Here is an 18,929-nt window from a genome sequence, read left to right on the forward strand (position 1 = left end):
TTATAACTTTAGAATATCAGATTCAAAAATGTGCAGTAGTGACAACATTTGAATCGTATTACAGTATTTATAATTACCATGAACCGTGAGAGCTCCTACAGAACAGTTTCGGGATGAAACATTTAGTCAATGATGAAACAATATATTGTACTCTGATGTAATAAAAATAAAAAGCGGTATTTTTCACTTTAGATATACACATAACTACTATTTTTTAAAATTTTTGAAAAATAGTTCCTAAATTGAAACTCAATCATCTTAATACGAGTAAATCTAACCAATCCTATCCTAATCTAGACTATTCTAATCCTAGATTCTAACTACAAACATCTATTTCCATTCCGAGTTTCATCTAAAGTCTGCACATGCGCAATCACTATTGTAGAATCACGGTCATTCTCCTGAAATGGACTCGCTCTTCAGATTAACAAGTATTAGCTCCACTTGGTAGGTAAGCAATCACGTATTCCCATCAGCCTGCTGATTAAAGCTTAGATTAAGGACAAATAAGGAGTGCTTCCATGCTGGATAATTATCAAGATCATAATTTGAGTCGCTCTTTGTTTGTTGATGGAACATTAAAAGAGTGTTAATTGATGCCTTTGATCAGCTGTCCTGGAGTTTTACCATTAATGGTCAAGAATTATAAGTTGGCCTTACGTGTTTGTATAGCCTCAGGGGTGGCACAGTGTTCACTGTAGATTGTACAGTACTCACCATCTGTTAAGGTCTATCGTTTCTACTTGTGCTGTTTCTATAAAATATCGAGGCACCGAGCTTCGCTTGTTATTTATTTATAACAGGACACAATTCTTCAAAATGATTGGGGAAGGACAAACAGGCACAGCCCATAACTGTTTCTTCCCCGAATTTTGATTTATACACTATAAATGGTCTAAAAAGTAGGTTATGTTTCATACACTTGAATTCAGGTCCAATTTTGAGTCAAAATATTTAAAAACAGAAAAGTTCTAATTTAGATTGTTTACAAACCAAATTGAATAACGAAATAACACTCACTAATCACTTAAAACTGTAAAATAATTATTAACTTTGAATATTATGATATACTCTGATTTAGTGCCGTTTGCACACTATCAGTTTAAACTAAATTTCATTTTAAACTGGATTAAATCCATTGCAAGTCTCGTTCATTATAATATGGTTCATTTTTAGTTTAAGCCACCAGCTGATTGAATTCAGCTTCGACTGTGCAAACGGCCCTTAGAGTGATAAACCATGTCATGTCAACAAATCGATTATTTTGATAAAATTTCTAGATAATATTTCTCGCGAGATACGGTAAGCTGATTGAATGATTACACAGTTGATCTACCACACAGGCACACGCATCTTCTGTTATCGACTGACGACGAAGTTATACAGACATCTGTTCTTCCAAGGATGAATTATCCTTTTAATGTCCTTCAGCGAGTTTTCTCAGGGATGAGACATAGTGCAAACGAATTTTTATATCATAAACCTACTATGTTCCAAATTTCGTGAAAATCGTTAAGAGCCGTTTTCGAGATCCGTTGAACATAAATAACCAGATATAAAATACAGAAACTGCTCGCTTAATTGACCGAGCGAAGTGAGGTCTAAGATTCAAGTCGAGAGCTTGGCATTCCTCTTAATGATTAAATGTTGCGCATTTACGGCGAAACGTGGTTATAGATTTTCATGAAATTTGACAGGTATGTTTCTTTTTTAATTGCGCGTCGACGTATGTACAAGGTTTTTGGAAATTTTACATTTCAAGGATAATATAAAAGGAAAAGGGAGCCTCCTTCATACGCCAATATTAGAGTGAAAATCAGACTATAGAATTATTCATCATAAATCAGCTGACAAGTGATTACACAGATGTGTGGAGAAGCCAGTCTATTACTGTATTTCCATAAGGTCTATAATAGTTTCAATCAGTTACTTGCGGATGAGAATACTGCGTGAGGTCTACTGTGCACAGAACTACTAGTATAATAGAATAGTAGTAACTGTAACTACTTGTACCTAGTACCATAAAGTAAGTAAATATTACTTATTACTTATAGTAAGTATTACTTATTTAATCTGTGCTAGTACACAAAGTAGAAGGAATTCTTTCATTCTCTGTGCCTAGTATTGCCATCTCTCATAAAACAAAAGTACTAATTCGTGCGTACTAACTTGAGTTTTGCGTTGCTTGCGTGTGATTGGCTGGATGCGTGGCTAGTTGGAGGTGGAGCTTCTAGAACGAATAGTATGGCGTGAAGGATTCAGAGCCCGGCTCAGTGTATCACTCTGTTATCGACTGACGACGAAGTTATACAGACATCTGTTCTTCCAAGGATGAATTATCCTTTTAATGTCCTTCAGCGAGTTTTCTCAGGGATGAGACATAGTGCAAACGAATTTTTATATCATAAACCTACTATGTTCCAAATTTCGTGAAAATCGTTAAGAGCCGTTTTCGAGATCCGTTGAACATAAATAACCAGATATAAAATACAGAAACTGCTCGCTTAATTGACCGAGCGAAGTGAGGTCTAAGATTCAAGTCGAGAGCTTGGCATTCCTCTTAATGATTAAATGTTGCGCATTTACGGCGAAACGTGGTTATAGATTTTCATGAAATTTGACAGGTATGTTTCTTTTTTAATTGCGCGTCGACGTATGTACAAGGTTTTTGGAAATTTTACATTTCAAGGATAATATAAAAGGAAAAAGGAGCCTCCTACATACGCCAATATTAGAGTAAAAATCAGACTACGGTATAGAATTATTCATCATAAATCAGCTGACAAGTGATTACACAGATGTGTGGAGAAGCCAGTCTATTACTGTATTTCCATAAGGTCTATAATAGTTTCAATCAGTTACTTGCGGATGAGAATACTGCGTGAGGTCTACTGTGCACAGAACTACTAGTATAATAGAATGGTAGTAACTGTAACTACTTGTACCTAGTACCATAAAGTAAGTAAATATTACTTATTACTTATAGTAAGTATTACTTATTTAATCTGTGCTAGTACACAAAGTAGAAGGAATTATTTCATTCTCTGTGCCTAGTATTGCCATCTATCATTAAACAAAAGTACTAATTCGTGCGTACTAACTTGAGTTTTGCGTTGCTTGCGTGTGATTGGCTGGAGGCGCGGCTAGTTGGAGGTTGAGCTTCTAGAACGAATAGTATGGCGTGAAGGATTCAGAGCCCGGCTCAGTGTATCACTCTGTGATTTGGCTGGAGTTTGACTCCTGTCTAGCTGTTCCGATGCCACTGTGACTCGCGTTCATTTTAATTTTCTGTTTTAGCAATAGAGAAATCCATTTTAAAATATCCATTTTATTCAATAAAATATATTATCTAGGCATCATTTCCAAAATATTTTAACGTATACAAATTTAGAATTTGTTGGAATAAACTCATTTTTCATGCTTATGAATACCAGCAAGTCTACCTCACTTGAATGAAGATTAGATTAGATTAGATTTCTTTATTTATGTGTGTTACAATATTTACTGGCTTATACACCAACTTACATTAAATGACGATAATGCTGGTTATTCAACGAATTTTACAAAGTATAGAGAATTAATCAATGGGAATAAAGATTGGATGCAATTAGAATAACGATACTATAATAATGTGATGTAACTTCATAAATCGGCGGTGTTTCAAAAAATAATTGTCGATTCTCTTAGAAGGATATAAAATATCCTTCCCATTAACACACGACCGGGAAGCTAATCTGTTTGGATATTGCTTGCTTTTAAGTCTAAGTAGCTGCTCATCTATACTATTATGAAGGAAAGAACTAGCTTATACCAGTACGGGGTTGGAAAATTTTGTCTGACGCATCATCACGTCTGAACTACTGGACTTATTAACTTCAAATTTTGCATATAGATTCTTAATCAACCGAAGATGGCTATAAGCCTATTTACAATTCTTCAAAATTTCATTACGTCAAGTTTTCAGTTTGTCAAGTTCAATAGATCTTTGCGGGGCACGGGTTACCTGCTAGTAAATAATAGAGGCTACCTGAATCATTATTAGTTTACTAGGCTCATAATTTTTTAGTATTCTACTATTTTTCAAGTACTTTAATTTACGTTTATCTCAGGACATATGTGACATATGACTTTCTCATTACATATGTGAAAGCTGTTATAACTTCATTATGCTTTAAAGCTGAGTTTGCGACATATCAGTATCAGAGTCCGTGTCCTGTTCAGTAAAAATATTATTCCTTTGAGTTCTTATGAGAGTATTTATACTCGTTCGGTCGGGCTGAGTAGGAATAGTCCTATTTGAACTCAAGAGAATAATTGATCGAGCGAAGTGAGGTCTAAGATTCAAGTCGACGGTTTGGCATTTCTCTTAATGTTCATATGTTGCGCATTTTCGGCGAAACGCGGTAATAGATTTTCATGAAATTTGACAGGTATGTTCCTTTTTTCATTGCGCGTTGACGCATATACAAGGTCTTTGGAAATGTTGCATTTCAAGGATAATATAAAAGGAAAGGGGAGCCTCCTTCATACGCCAATATTAGAGTAAAAATCAGACTCTAGAATTATTCACCATAAATCAGCTGACAAGTGATTACACAGATGTGTGGAGAAGCCAGTCTATTGCTGTATTTCCATAAGGTCTATAGTTTCAATCAGGTACTTGTGAATGAGAATACTGCGTGAGATCTACTGCTCACAGAGCTACTAGCATTCGCACTGAAACGGACACTGATACTGATATGTGAATATCCGCCTTTACACTTTAACTTCTTTGGACCTAATTTCTATGACTAAATGTCATCAAATTCTATTGTAGTGATTCATTGTATCAACCCCAATATGCTATATTACTTGCCATACCTAGTTATTTCACTAAAGCATTTTATAGATTGTAGACTTAAGTGTGATTAAATCATAGAGATATTGAAAAAATAATTTTGTTCTTTGTTATTAAATGTTGTCTTCAACAATATAATTCTGTCAATGGGTCATGTATTACTGTCATTATTGCTCACTATGTTATCTTAGAAATCTTTTGGCTACTTTAGAATTTATAATTGTCTATAGTGAGGTCCACGTTGTAATGGCAGTGGAGAAAGATAGGAGAAAAACGTTGCCGATCCTCTGTCTTGTCAAGCTACCGTAGTAGCTTTATTGATGTAATATTAACGGTTTATTCTCGTTTAAAATAATCAATTATATTTTATTAAGCAAGAAATTATATTTTTCAATCATCTTATAATGAATTTAAATAATTAAGATGAAATATTTTGTTAATTATTTATTTTACATTGTTAAAAGACGATCTGGCAACAGAACAAAGCAAGAAATAGATAGCGTTATCTAATAGATAGCTTTGTTGAATGATAGACAAGGATAGCAATACCATTGCTAATCAAACACTGCCATTATAACGTGGACCACACTATATGATAAAATGTCATTAAATTCTAGTGAGGTCCACGTTATAATGGCAGTGGATAAAGATAGAAGAATAGGAATGTCGAGTCTCTGCATTAATTAATTATATTTCTACACTGTCAAAAACATAATTGGCATCGTTGTGGACCTAGAAAAGGATAGTACCACCGGCTTTGTCGAATGATAGACAAGGATAGCAAAACCAAAGTTCATCAAATATTGTCATTATAACGTGGACCTCACTATATTGTTATTCTTAAGGTGAGTACAGATTTACGCGCCGCGAACATGAGCAATTTACTTTTAATCAGCTGATGCCGAGCTTTTTATATCTGTATCTTACCGTTTCTGTAAAAATACAGATATAGTCAGCTGATTAAAAGTGAATTGCTCATGTTCGCGGCGCGTATATCTGTACGCACCTTTAAGGTGAGCACTTTTAATCAGCTGATGGCAAGCTTTTTATCTCTGTATCTTACCGTTTCTGTAAAAATACAGATATAGTCTGCTGATTAAAAGTGAATTGCTCATGTTCGCGGCGCGTATATCTGTACGCACCTATAGAATTAACTCAATGCTATTTTACTTTGCATAACTAGTTCTTCCGCTGTAGCAATTTATAAAGCGTAAGTGTGATTAAATAGAGATATTATCAAATTTAATATTGTTCTTTGTTATTAAATGTTGTCTTCAACTGTCAATTGGTCATTTACTACTGTATTATTCCTCTCTCTGTTATCTCATATGCCTCTAGGCTCCTTCAGAATGATTCATAATAGCCTAGAAGTAGACTATCTGTAGTCGATTGTTGGAAAATTAGTAGAATGAAGAGTTTTGATTATCTTTGTGGCAAAAGTGAAACAGCCTGATGTAAGGAGTCATCTTGCTAACAAAAGCTGTAAATTGTGCAACACTAGGCCCATTACATAATAACTATCTGTCTCATAAAAAATTAGTAGTTCCCGTTTTAAAAAGGCTGAGGCTTCGTGAAAATTCATTAGACTCAACTCATATCCTCCTTGATATTCCTTATTTGATGTAAATAATCATTATCAAACGAAATCCAAATTAAATGCTGTAAATGTATATTTATCGATGTTTACTCTAAAAAAGATTTACATTTTTGTAGTTTTTGTAGGTTGATTGCTTAGTTACAGTTTAATTTGGATTTCAGTTTAATAATGATTATTTATTCATTAGCATTTGAATAATTGCGATATCTCAGTAATTTCCATCTGCTACTTGATGTAGTTTGTTAATACAAAGTGTTTTACTTGTTTACCTGCATTGGTTCACTGTACAAGGATCATTTTATTGTTTATCATATGACAAATATTTCTGTCTGCCTGACATCCCAAGGAATATCTAAAGAATTTTTAAATCCTTGTTTTTTAAAGGTTACTGGTTCTAATAAATTGTAAGATATAATTGATTGAGTGAGTACAAGAGAGAAGTTGACTCTCATTGCTGCTAGAGTAAAGAATGGAAATCTCAGGAATACAGTTTTTCTTTCTCAGAAAAAATCCTGAAATTCCTGAAAAAATAAATTTTCAACAAAAAATCCAGAAATCTTAGGAATACAGATGTAATTTCTCAGATGAAATCTTATGAATACAGATGTAATTTCTTAGTGCGTACAGATATACGCGCCGCGAACATGAGCAATTCACTTTTAAACAGCTGACTATATCTGTATTTTTACAGAAACGGTAAGGTACAGATATAAAAAGCTTAGCATCAGCTGATTAGAAGTGAATTGCTCATGTTCGCGGCGCGTATATCTGTACGCACCTTTACGTATCACGCAGAAAATTGTTTATTCAGTTCAGAACCAAACTGATATTCAATTCTCTCTATTGGTGCAAACTCAGTATAAATGTGATATGAAGATCACAGTTACTAAAAATTGATGACTGGTCATGAATCACTAGTCATTTTCTCAAATGAAATAAATTGTCAGATCTTGGATTTTCAAACATTTATTTTAAGTAGACTAGCAGGTAACCCGTGCTCCACAAGGATCTAATTTAAAACTTGACAAACTGAAATCTTGAAGAATTTGAGATAGGCCTATAACCATCCTCGGTAAATTGAGAATCTGTAAGCAAAATTTCAAGTTACATCAGTTGAGACCTAGTTCAGACGTGATGATGCGTCATTCGTAAATTTCATATCTCGTACGTGTATGAACCATTTTTTCCTTTATTATTTTATAGATGATGCCCACATGAGCTTTCAGCTTTTGCGTGGGTGATTTGATGAAAACCAACCAAACAACCGTTTCTACCGGCGGGATTCGAACCCACTTGTAAAATATGACTATATCTAGTTTATCTACTAATAGATATCCAAGAGAGGGCCGACTGCGCTCTAACTTCGCTCTCTAGGACAAATAAAGGCAGTAATTCTATTCTATTCTTCTGGTACTGTTCAACTGTTGAACTGTTGATACCCAATATCGGGGCACCGAGCTTCACTCGTTATTTATTTATTGATGAACAGAACACAATTCTTTAAAATGATTGGGGAAGGATTAACATGCACAGCCCAAAACTGTTTCTTCCCCGAATTTTGATTTATACACTATAAATGGTTCAAAAAGTAGGTTATGCTCCGTTCATTTGAATTCAGGTTCAATTTTCAGTCCAAACGTTTGAAAACAGAGAAGATCTAATTTAGATCGTTTACAAACAAAATTAAATAACACTTACTAATCACTTAAAACTGTAAAATAATGATTAACTTTGAAAATTATGATATACTCTTATTTAGAATGATGTAGCATGTCATGTCAACAAACCAGATTATTTTGATCAAAACGATTAAAATTTCTAGATTAATATTTCTCGTGAATAAGCTGATTGATTGCAAATAGTTGAACAGCTGAACATAATAATTCTGTCTCTCTTCCAAACAGGCACTTACATCTCCTGTTATCGACAGACGACGAAATTATCATCTGTTTTTCCAAGGATGAATAATTATTATCCTTTTCATGTCCTTCAGCAAATTTTCCCAGGGATGAGACCCAGTGCAATCGAATTTTTATATCATAAACCTACTATGTTCCAAATTTCGTGAAAATCGTTTGAGCCGTTTTCGATATCCGTTGGACATACATAACCAGATAACCATATACAGAAATTGCTCCCTTAATATAATAGGATTATTTACAGTAACAATCCTATACTATTAAACGAGCAACTTCTGTTTATATGTCTCGATGTTTATATGTTTGTATTTCACCGGATCCCGAAAACGGCTCTAACGATTCTCACGAAATTCGGAACATAGTAGGTTTATAATATAAAGATTCGATTGCACTAGGTCTCATCCCTGGGAAAACTCGCTGAAGGACATTAAAAGGATAATTATTATTCATCCTTGGAAAAACAGATGATAATTTCGTCGTCTGTCTATAACAGAAGATGCGTGTGCTTGTGTGGGAGATCAGCTGTGTAATCAATCAGCTTACCGTATCTCACGAAAAATATTGTCTAGAAATTTTGATAGACTCGATCAAAAAATCTGATTTGTTGATATGACATGGTAAATCATAATATAATAATAATTATTTTACAGTTTTGAGTGATTAGTGAGTGTTATTTTTTATTCAATTTGGTTTGCAAACAATCTAAATTAGAACTTCTCTGTTTTCAAATATTTGGACTGAAAATTGGACCTGAATTCAAGTGTATGGAACATAACCTACTTTTTGGACCATTTATAGTGTATAAATCAAGATTCGGGGAAGAAACAGTTTTGGGCTGTGCCTGTTAGTCCTTCCCCAATCATTTTGAAGAATTGTGTTCTGTTTATCAATAAATAAATAACAAGCGAAGCTCGGTGTCCCGATATTTAACAGTAATAAGAGCAACAACAATATTACTGATACCTATTACCAGTAACAGCTGGGTTGATACTGTAAAAAGATACGAATCAATCTGAACAATGAACCGCATTGTCACCAAACCTACAAGTCACTCGGCTCGAAAAGTGTTTCCTCATGAAAAAAATCAAAACACAAAGACAGGTGACCTCCCTCACTTGTTTTGGAAGTTCACTGTACAAGGTACTAACCGTCCCTCCACCGGTATTCCATGTGTTACATAAACACCCTTCGAAATCATCATATCACCCCTGCTATGGGGAGTATTGGGGAGTACGGAATGACATCGTGCAAGTGTACCCCTCCCCCCCTCATGGCAAGGAAGTTCGTTTATTTCACCTCCTTCTCTCTCACACACACACTAACTCTGTCTCTCTCTCACTCTCTCTCTCTCTCTCTCCAATACAATCTACTAATCTATCTCTCTATCTCGCTCACTCTCACATGCAAGTAGTCTGGTCACCCCACATGGCGAGGAAGTTCGTTTGTTTCACCTCCTTCTCTCTTTCACACACACTCTCTTTCACACACACTCTCTTTCACACACACTCTCTTTCACACACACTCTCTTTCACACACACTCTCTTTCACACACACTCTCTTTCACACACACTCTCTTTCACACACACTCTCTTTCACACACACTCTCTTTCACACACACTCTCTTTCACACACACTCTCTTTCACACACACTCTCTTTCACACACACTCTCTTTCACACACACACACACTAACTCTGTCTCTCTCTCTCTCTCCAATACAATCTACCTATCTATCTAATCTATCTATCTATCTCTCTCACTCTCACATGCAAGTAGTCTGGTCACCCCACATGGCGAGGAAGTTCGTTTATTTCCTCTCCTGCTCACCCTCTCACATTCCCTCTCTCTCATTCTCTCACTCTCTCTTCCGCTATTTCTTCCTCCCTTCTTTTACTCCCCTCTCTACGACACGCTACCGTATCGGTTTCCTACCATGTTCACAAACTTCACATGCACTAGAAATGCTGTAGCTGTTCAAACTCTGTATTGTTTTATCAATAGTGTTCCCAGTTGTTGAAGTATTCTCATTGCCTCATCCACATCTGTGTATTTAGTTGGTGTAAATATTATTGTGTATCAATATGCGTGGCTCGTTCAAATTGTCAACTCGAGAATTCTTGAGTGAGGTTAGTGACTGTTGCAGAGTTTGAATTTCAATGTCAGTGGAGCTGTGTGTATATATCTATAGTGACGTCCACGTTATAATGGCAGTGGAGAAAGATAGCAGAACAACGCTGCCGATTCTCTGTCTTGTCACATAACTGCCTATCATAGACGGTAGCTGATACAGGTTTATTAATGTACTGTTAACGGTTTACTCTCGTTTAAAATGATCAATTATATTTTATTAAGCAATTTCAATTTCAATAAATTTTATTGATATCATGTAATGTACAGGTTTATTGATGTAATGTTAACGGTTCACTCTCGTTTAAAATGATCAATTATATTTTATTAAGCAATTTCAATTTCAATTTTATTGATATCATGTATTGTACAGGTTTATTGATGTAATGTTAACGGTTCACTCTCGTTTAAAATGATTAATTATATTTTATTAAGCAATTTCAATTTCAATTTTATTGATATCATGTATTGTACAGGTTTATTGATGTAATGTTAACGGTTCACTCTCGTTTAAAATGATCAATTATATTTTATTAAGCAATTTCAATTTCAATTTTATTGATATCATGTATTGTACAGGTTTATTGATGTAATGTTAACGTTCACTCTCGTTTAAAATGATCAATTATATTTTATTAAGCAATTTCAATTTCAATTTTATTGATATCATGTATTGTACAGGTTATTGATGTAATGTTAACGGTTCACTCTCGTTAAAATGATCAATTATATTTTATTAAGCAATTTCAATTTCAATTTTATTGATATCATGTATTGTACAGGTTTATTGATGTATGTTAACGGTTCACTCTCGTTTAAAATGATCAATTATATTTTATTAAGCAATTTCATTTCAATTTTATTGATATCATGTATTGTACAGTTTATTGATGTAATGTTAACGGTTCACTCTCGTTTAAAATGATCAATTATATTTTATAAGCAATTTCAATTTCAATTTTATTGATATCATGTATTGTACAGGTTTATTGATGTAATGTTAACGGTTCACTCTCGTTTAAAATGATCAATTATATTTTATTAAGCAATTTCAATTTCAATTTTATTGATATCATGTATTGTACAGGTTTATTGATGTAATGTTAACGGTTCACTCTCGTTTAAAATGATCAATTATATTTTATTAAGCAATTTCAATTTCAATTTTATTGATATCATGTATTGTACAATAATACAATATTGACACAAGTCAAATGATTTCTTGTACAAAGCAAGGAATTATGTTTTATATTAATTTCATAATGGATTGTCATAATTAAGGAGAAATATGTTATCAACTAATTATTAATTTATTCTACATTGTTAAAAGACGATCTGGCAACAGAGCAAAGCTGCAGATAGTGCTATCCGATTTGTTGAATGATAGACGATGATAGCAATACCATTTGCTAATCAAACACTGTCATTATAACGTGGACCTCACTATAGTTGTCTGTTGATCTATTTATCGAATTTTATGAGCGTTTATCCTCAATCACTATTACAATAATATAATCTTGTTATTGTTGACGATTGTTTAGTCCCCTGTAACCTGGTACTTGAAAAAGGTTACTTTCAGTTAGTTTTTGTTGAAATAAAGAAGAGGTTAGGTGTGTACGAATGATAAGGAGTCCTCTACCGTCGCTGGCCTCGAATGTCGCCGGCCTCTACCGTCGCTGGTCTCGACTGTCGCAGGACTCTTCTGTCGTTTGCCTCGTTTGACTCGACCCATAAGAACGATGTGCTTGTGTCAACTATGCAGTGCTATTATAGTGCGGTCCACGTTATAATGGCAGTATTTGATTAACATTGGTGCTGTTATCCTTGTCTATCATTCGACTAAGCAGATAGCGTTATTTATTTCTAACTGCAACGTTGCCAGAGCGTTTTTCAATAATTTAAAAATAAAACGTAATTAACTAAATATTAATTCTCAATTAAGGAAATTTATTATTATTTAATCACTGGAAAATATATTGAATTTTGACGAATAAAATATAATTGATCATTTTTAACAAGAATCAGCAGTTGGTATTAAATCATGTATAGTGGTATCAGCTTCCCTCCATAGAAGGCAGTGGCAAGGCCGAGAATCGGCAACGCTGTTCTCCTATCCTTCTTCATTTTGTAATTGACTTCGATGTACATACAACTCATTTGTATCTGTATGAGCCAAGGCTCTAGAACTAATAAAATTATTATTTTATCGTTTTAGTATTTTTATTGGGCTACTTGAAAGTTATCATTTTTTATTTATAGGGGGAGGAATATGAGCCAAAATATACAACACAAAAAAAATTGAAAGATAAAGAAAATTTATTAAATTAAATAAATTTAGATAAAGAAAATTTTAAAGACTGAATAAATTTTAGTAAACCAACTGCTGAAATATTAGAAAGTAACTTTATTTCGCCAAAATACAAAATAAAGAATCACTAGAAAATATTCTCAATAATTGAAATATACATACATAATCATAGAAATTAAAAAATACATTCTAAGAAATAAAACACTGCATGCAAATGACCTTGAACACAAGGTCACGTCCGCATAATGATAATAATAATTTAAATTTCATTGGATATTTAAATTGATAATTATTATTTATTAATCTAAGTATTTATTTATTGTCTTTGTTGCAGAGTAAAGACAGTCGGCTCACCCGGTCAGCAGAATGTGTTGAAGAGCAAGAGTCAAACAGCTGTTTTTTCGGAAGATGAGAGGATGGTGCTGAACGGGGGAGGTGGTGGAGGTGGTGAGGCCCTGATGGGGGGACTGAGGAGATGCCTCACTCAGCCAATGCCTCCTCAGGCCTGTGACCAAGTGGACGAGCCCACTATGACCATTGCTCAGAGGTAAACAATCTAAACAGTTCATTTATTTTATTGAACAAAAATTAGTTACAAAGATGATATAACGGGAACGCGCCAACTAAGCCCCCCGACAGTGAAGCTCCTTTTAAAACCACTTTCGAGGGGATCTACTCTCGGCGTCAACTGAGCTCCTGAGAGAGGAGCTTGGTTGTCGAGAGCAGCTTAACTGACGGGGAGTTTGGTTGTCGTGAACGTCCGAGGAGCTTGGTCCCGACAACTAGTCCCCTCTGAACCAGTAGGGAATTTACTGTCGGGGAGACTAGTTGACGCTAGCGTGCAAGGAGCTTGGTTTTTGCTAGTATTTTGCGTTGTCGTTCAAGAAAGTTTAAAGAATTTGCAGTGTCGAAAAATGTAAATCATTGTTACATTTAAAGTTGTAATTTATTTCTCCAATTCTCATTCCTTTACTTTTTTTAACATTTTTATTGCCCATAAAAACAAAATACAAAATAAAAAAACTTACAAAAGAAATATTCTAGATTATAATATTATGCTATTTTACAAATAAATTAAAATTACATGGCACCACCCAGCAAGGGCAAAACCCTGACCGCTGAGTGAGAGTATCAGCTGTTTAGACAATATAAAAATTTATTTACTAATAATCAAAGCTACAAAAATCGAAGTTAACAATAAATTACTAGTAATTATAATATTTGACTGATGTCGAAGAAAAATTTTTGTATCACCCACTTATTTATCTGTTCCATCCTCTGTCTGCCCCTATTAGAAAGATATATTGGCATGATATTTATTATTTTTGAGCTAAGATACCCCAATTGTCTTCGCACTATTGTCAAATCTGAATAGTTGATATTATAAATGTTATGAGATGCAACTCTCAGGTTATACATAGAAACGTTATTATTCACTGTAAATTCATCCTTCCTAATCCATGCATAATAGAGAAGTTTCTTTATATGAATTTGGTTTCACCTATTACATGATTGGCATACATTAATTAATAGTTGGAGCATTGTCATCTTACCATCTTACCAATCTTACCCTATTTGATCTTATTTTTCTGTAAGATCACGAAAACCAGACCCCTCATATCCAGTAAGGGATCTACTGTCGGGGAGCTTAGTTGTCGCCGACAACCAAGCTCCTTCGTTCTAGTAGGGGATGAACTGTCGGGGAGACTAGTTGACGGCAATGGTATATTTTGTTTGTTCAATAATTAGTTTATCAAACGCCTACGCTCAATTACTTTCAGTGACTTTACGCCAATCAAATATACAAAAAAGGAAGGTTCATTGTCCGATTTTTGATTAAACTCCACTTTGTTTTGTTTCCATTTCTTAGTTTGTCAAACAAACTTATCTTGCTGCTACCTTTGGTGACACAGATTCTCGCGTTTCACTCTCTCTCTCTCTCACACACACACAAACACTCACTCTATCTATCTCTTTCAGGTCATTGTTCCATTGTCTCTTGAACGTATTTTAATCAAAATTTCATGGTCTTTGAGAAGAGAAGAATGGTCAATGTCTATGAGAAATGATAAGTCATAGCGGTACAATCTATTGTACAGTACCATATATCTGTATCATATTGTTCACCTTATTCGTTTTCAGTTTTCTCTTCTCTTTTGATGAAAAATGAAATTGTGTGAAGGAAATTTCACTTTGAAGATTATATTCTTTTATTATTTGATATCTATGTATTTAATTACAAACATCACAATATTGGAATGGAAAAATAGACGTTAGGAAATCGAATTAATGATGATTAATTTTGATTGATGATAAATTGATGATTGATGATTAATTAATGATGATTTTTGTGTTGCAGGCTGGCTGCTCTTCAAAAAAGTGGAGAATCTGATTGGAGGAAAAGAATTTCAAGGTTAAGTGCTTGTGAAGATCTACCTAGCATCAACATTAATGTGAGTGCAAACATATCAATTTAAAGATTATTTTAATTTCAATTAATTTGAAATGGATTCAGTTCAGTGAGTTGAAGCGTTATTGAGAAGTAGGAAACACTTAGTAATTTTTCATAAATGCACTAAGAACTCTATAACTCAAGCTTTTTACTTTCAAACTCCAAAAACCGATAAATATTTACCGTAATTCTCCAATAACTCAGAATTTTCGAAATCTCTTCAAAATTTAGATACTTTCAAATTAAAAATAAGAAAATTTTGTACTTGTTTGTTCTTCAACCATACATGGAGTTCAAATTCATTATAATTACGGTATCTATTATCTCTCCCAGATATTTGCAATTATTCTGGTATATATTTATATTAAAAATATCTGGGTGAAATGATATATACCGTAATTCTTGAACCGTAATTATTTGAACTCCATTTATCGTTGAAAAGCAAATAGAATAAAATGTTGTTATTTTTAATTTTAAGGATCTTAATTTTGAAGAGATATTGAAAATTCTATGTTGGTTTGGTATTAGAAAGAAAGATTTCTAAATGAGTGTTTTCCTATTTTAATTTTAAGGATCTTAATTTTGAAGAGATTTTGAAAATTCAATGTTGGTTTAGTATTAGAAAGAAAGATTTCTAAATGAGTTTTTTCTATTTTAATTTTAAGGATCTTAATTTTGAAGAGATTTTGAAAATTCAATGTTGGTTTAGTATTAGAAAGAAAGATTTCTTAATGAATGTTTTCCTATTTGCTGTCTCTGCGACAATATTGATCTATTCATTTATCGTATGGCAGATACGCAACACATATAAAACCAGTAATGCTCAAGTAAATTTCCTATATAGCTCGTATTTCATTGAGCTGTTGTGTTGTGTTTGGCAACAAGGATATAATTTCAATAGAAATATACAAAAATTAAATAAGCCAATATAAGATGAGGAATAAATAATTATTATTCAACGAAAAGCCAATGGTATAATCATGCTGTTTAATTTTCATTGAATAATAAATACATATATCATCATAATTATACTTTTATATATCATCATATACATACGTACTTTTAGGAGTAAGTTTGTTTCTTGGTTCGTGTTTAAAAATTTCCCAAATAAGTGATTATTCTCTATCTTAAAAATAACTGAGTGTTATAAATTATTATTATTATTTTGGTTTCTGGAACATTTAAATTTAAAAGAATGGTTTGTATAAATATTTTTGGACAGAAAATGTTGTGGAAATCTAGATAACATAACCTCATTTTGACTTTTAATGTTTCCTAAATTTGGGAGAGAAATAGTACAAGGTATTCTTAGTTTTTCTCTTCCAATCTGTGCTTCATTGTAAAAAAAGAATAATAAATAAAAAATCAAATATAATTCTCATCTGCAACTGAGAAATATCCCAGAATAATTTGTGTACAAGTGTCTCTAAAGTAATAAACCATTGAAGAACCATTCGAATTGTCTATCAGTGTATGTAAAGTGAAGAACCCCAATAATTAATCTGTCACCAAACTATTTCGAAGTCTGAAGCTGTTAAGGTGCGTACAGATATACGCGCCGCGAACATGAGCAATTCACTTTTAATCAACTGACTGTATCTGTATTTTTACAGAAACGGTAAGATACAGATATAGAAAGCTTGGCATCAGCTGATTGAAAGTGAATTGATCATGTTCGCGGTGCGTAAATCTGTACGCACCTTAAGATTCCAATCAATTTCAGAAGCAATCTTCTTCGACGAAATTTATGTTGGTGTTTCATTGCGTAGGTTTCCCCTGATTCCTCTTATTGTATCACCCATGTAGGATGCTAGCCCACATGATATACAATCTATCATTATTGCATACCATAAATTCTTCCACTTGAATATCCAGTTATAGATTACCATTTTTTGTTTTATAGTTGAGCAGCTCTGTTAGTTAACTGTACACAGAAAGGTTATATTAATCTATATTATAAATTGAATGAAAAAGACTAAGAAATTGTCAAAAACCACTGATTTTTGCCAATCAGTTTGTGGTTGTGATTTCGTATTTGCCAATCTGAAATCAGTGGTTTTTGACAATTTCTTAGTCTTTTTCATTCAATATGAATAATTACCACAATATCAACTTCTCAACTACACAAAAAGTGAAACTATATTATAAACATATGAATTTCTTAAATAAAAACACAAATAATGTTGTTAAATTGTACACAGGTTTACACAAATTCTACACTGTGTAGAATTTGACAACATTATGCGTGCTTTTATTTAGATACTAGTCGTCAGGCTCGCTTCGCTCGCCATATCCGTCTAGCCAGGGGGCTCCGCCCCCTGGACCCCCGACTGGATCGTCCAAGAATGAGATCAGCAGGCTCGCTTCGCTCGCTTGCATTTTTCATTTGAGCATTTTTATCATATGTTAGGACAATCCAGTCGGGGGTCCAGACTAAACGTCTGGCTAAACGGATATGGCGAGCGAAGCGAGCCTGACGGCTAGTAATATAATATTCCCAGGATTTGAGTAGCAGTGCCCAATCAATTTTTCCGCGATAAATGCATTTCAATCTTCAACTTGGTGCCAACCTAACAAAGTCAACTCAACTTAATGCCAACCTCACAAAATTATTAATATAGTTACCAGTTAACAACTGTTTCGAAGAGGTACTCTCTCTACATTATAGTTCTATTTTAACATATGGTATGGACATTTTTCAATTATAATTAAGAGAATAAGAAGAATATACATGCTAAAAGACGAACTTTAAACCCTCAAAAACCACCCTTAGAGTTAAAATATTGCCAAAAGATTTCTTAGTGCGCCTCTAAAGGGCCAACTGAACATACCTACCATATTTGAACGTTTTTGGTCCGGTAGATTTTTAGTTCTGCGAGTGAGTGAGTGAGTCAGTCAGTGAGTGAGTGCCATTTCGCTTTTATATATATAGATGGAACGGTTCTATAATATTGAAAATGACTCAGTCGAATCTGAATTACTCTTTCAAAAAATTAGTTTCAAAACCACTGCTGTAGATTCTCTTTAGTTTGCCAAGTGAGTTTAGACATTTACATGAAATCTAAACCATAGAGAAACAATAGCATAAGTAGATATCCCATGGTATAGGTCGTTTATGTCGCAACTTTTACTGTTAACTCAAGCCGATAGTCCACGTATTTCTTTCCAAGAAGCTGTGTGACGCTGGTAGTCTCTCATATTGTTCCGTTCATACACTCTCACCCCAACAAAACAGTAAAAATCTACAAGAATCAAAAGTAATCGGCTTGAGATAACAGTAAAAGTTGCGTCACAAACGCCCTACGCCATGGGATATCTACTTACGCTATTGTTTCTCTATGGTTTATATTTCATGTAAATGATCTAATCAAACAAAATTCCAAATATAAAACAATATTTTCCTATCACTGATCCCAATCCATATTTGATTCCATCTAGGTCGAAATTTCTCCCCTTCAAACATCAATGAATTTTACATGAATTGACTCACCAACCTACAGGAAATTAAAAAAAAAAAATCTTTATTTTACTGTTAATCTACACTCACTTACTAGAGATTAATAACATTTAATCGTCTTCTTCTTTCAAAAAGGGATTATACTATTGCCTGTTCCGATTCACATTCAGCTTGTAGTTAGAATAAAAATTGAAATAAATAAATATAAATTAATAACATCAATATAATCTAAT

The 18,929-nt window shown here is 33.5% G+C and overlaps 1 protein-coding gene across 6 annotated transcripts in view; it reads left to right on the top strand.

The window, feature by feature from the left end:
* The window catches only part of LOC111045543 (supervillin), a 212,396-nt gene that overhangs the window by 122,021 nt on the left and 71,446 nt on the right, over positions 1–18,929 (top strand). For all 6 annotated transcript variants that reach the window (XM_039429203.1, XM_039429201.1, XM_039429200.1 and 3 more), the window contains 2 exons: positions 13,122–13,334; positions 15,147–15,240. In XM_039429203.1, the coding sequence (XP_039285137.1) occupies positions 13,122–13,334; positions 15,147–15,240 (307 nt within the window). The remainder of the gene's footprint in view (positions 1–13,121; positions 13,335–15,146; positions 15,241–18,929) is intronic.

This window comes from Nilaparvata lugens, chromosome 5 (genome assembly GCF_014356525.2).
Source record: "Nilaparvata lugens isolate BPH chromosome 5, ASM1435652v1, whole genome shotgun sequence".
In the NCBI taxonomy this organism is placed as follows: Eukaryota; Metazoa; Arthropoda; class Insecta; order Hemiptera; family Delphacidae; genus Nilaparvata; species Nilaparvata lugens.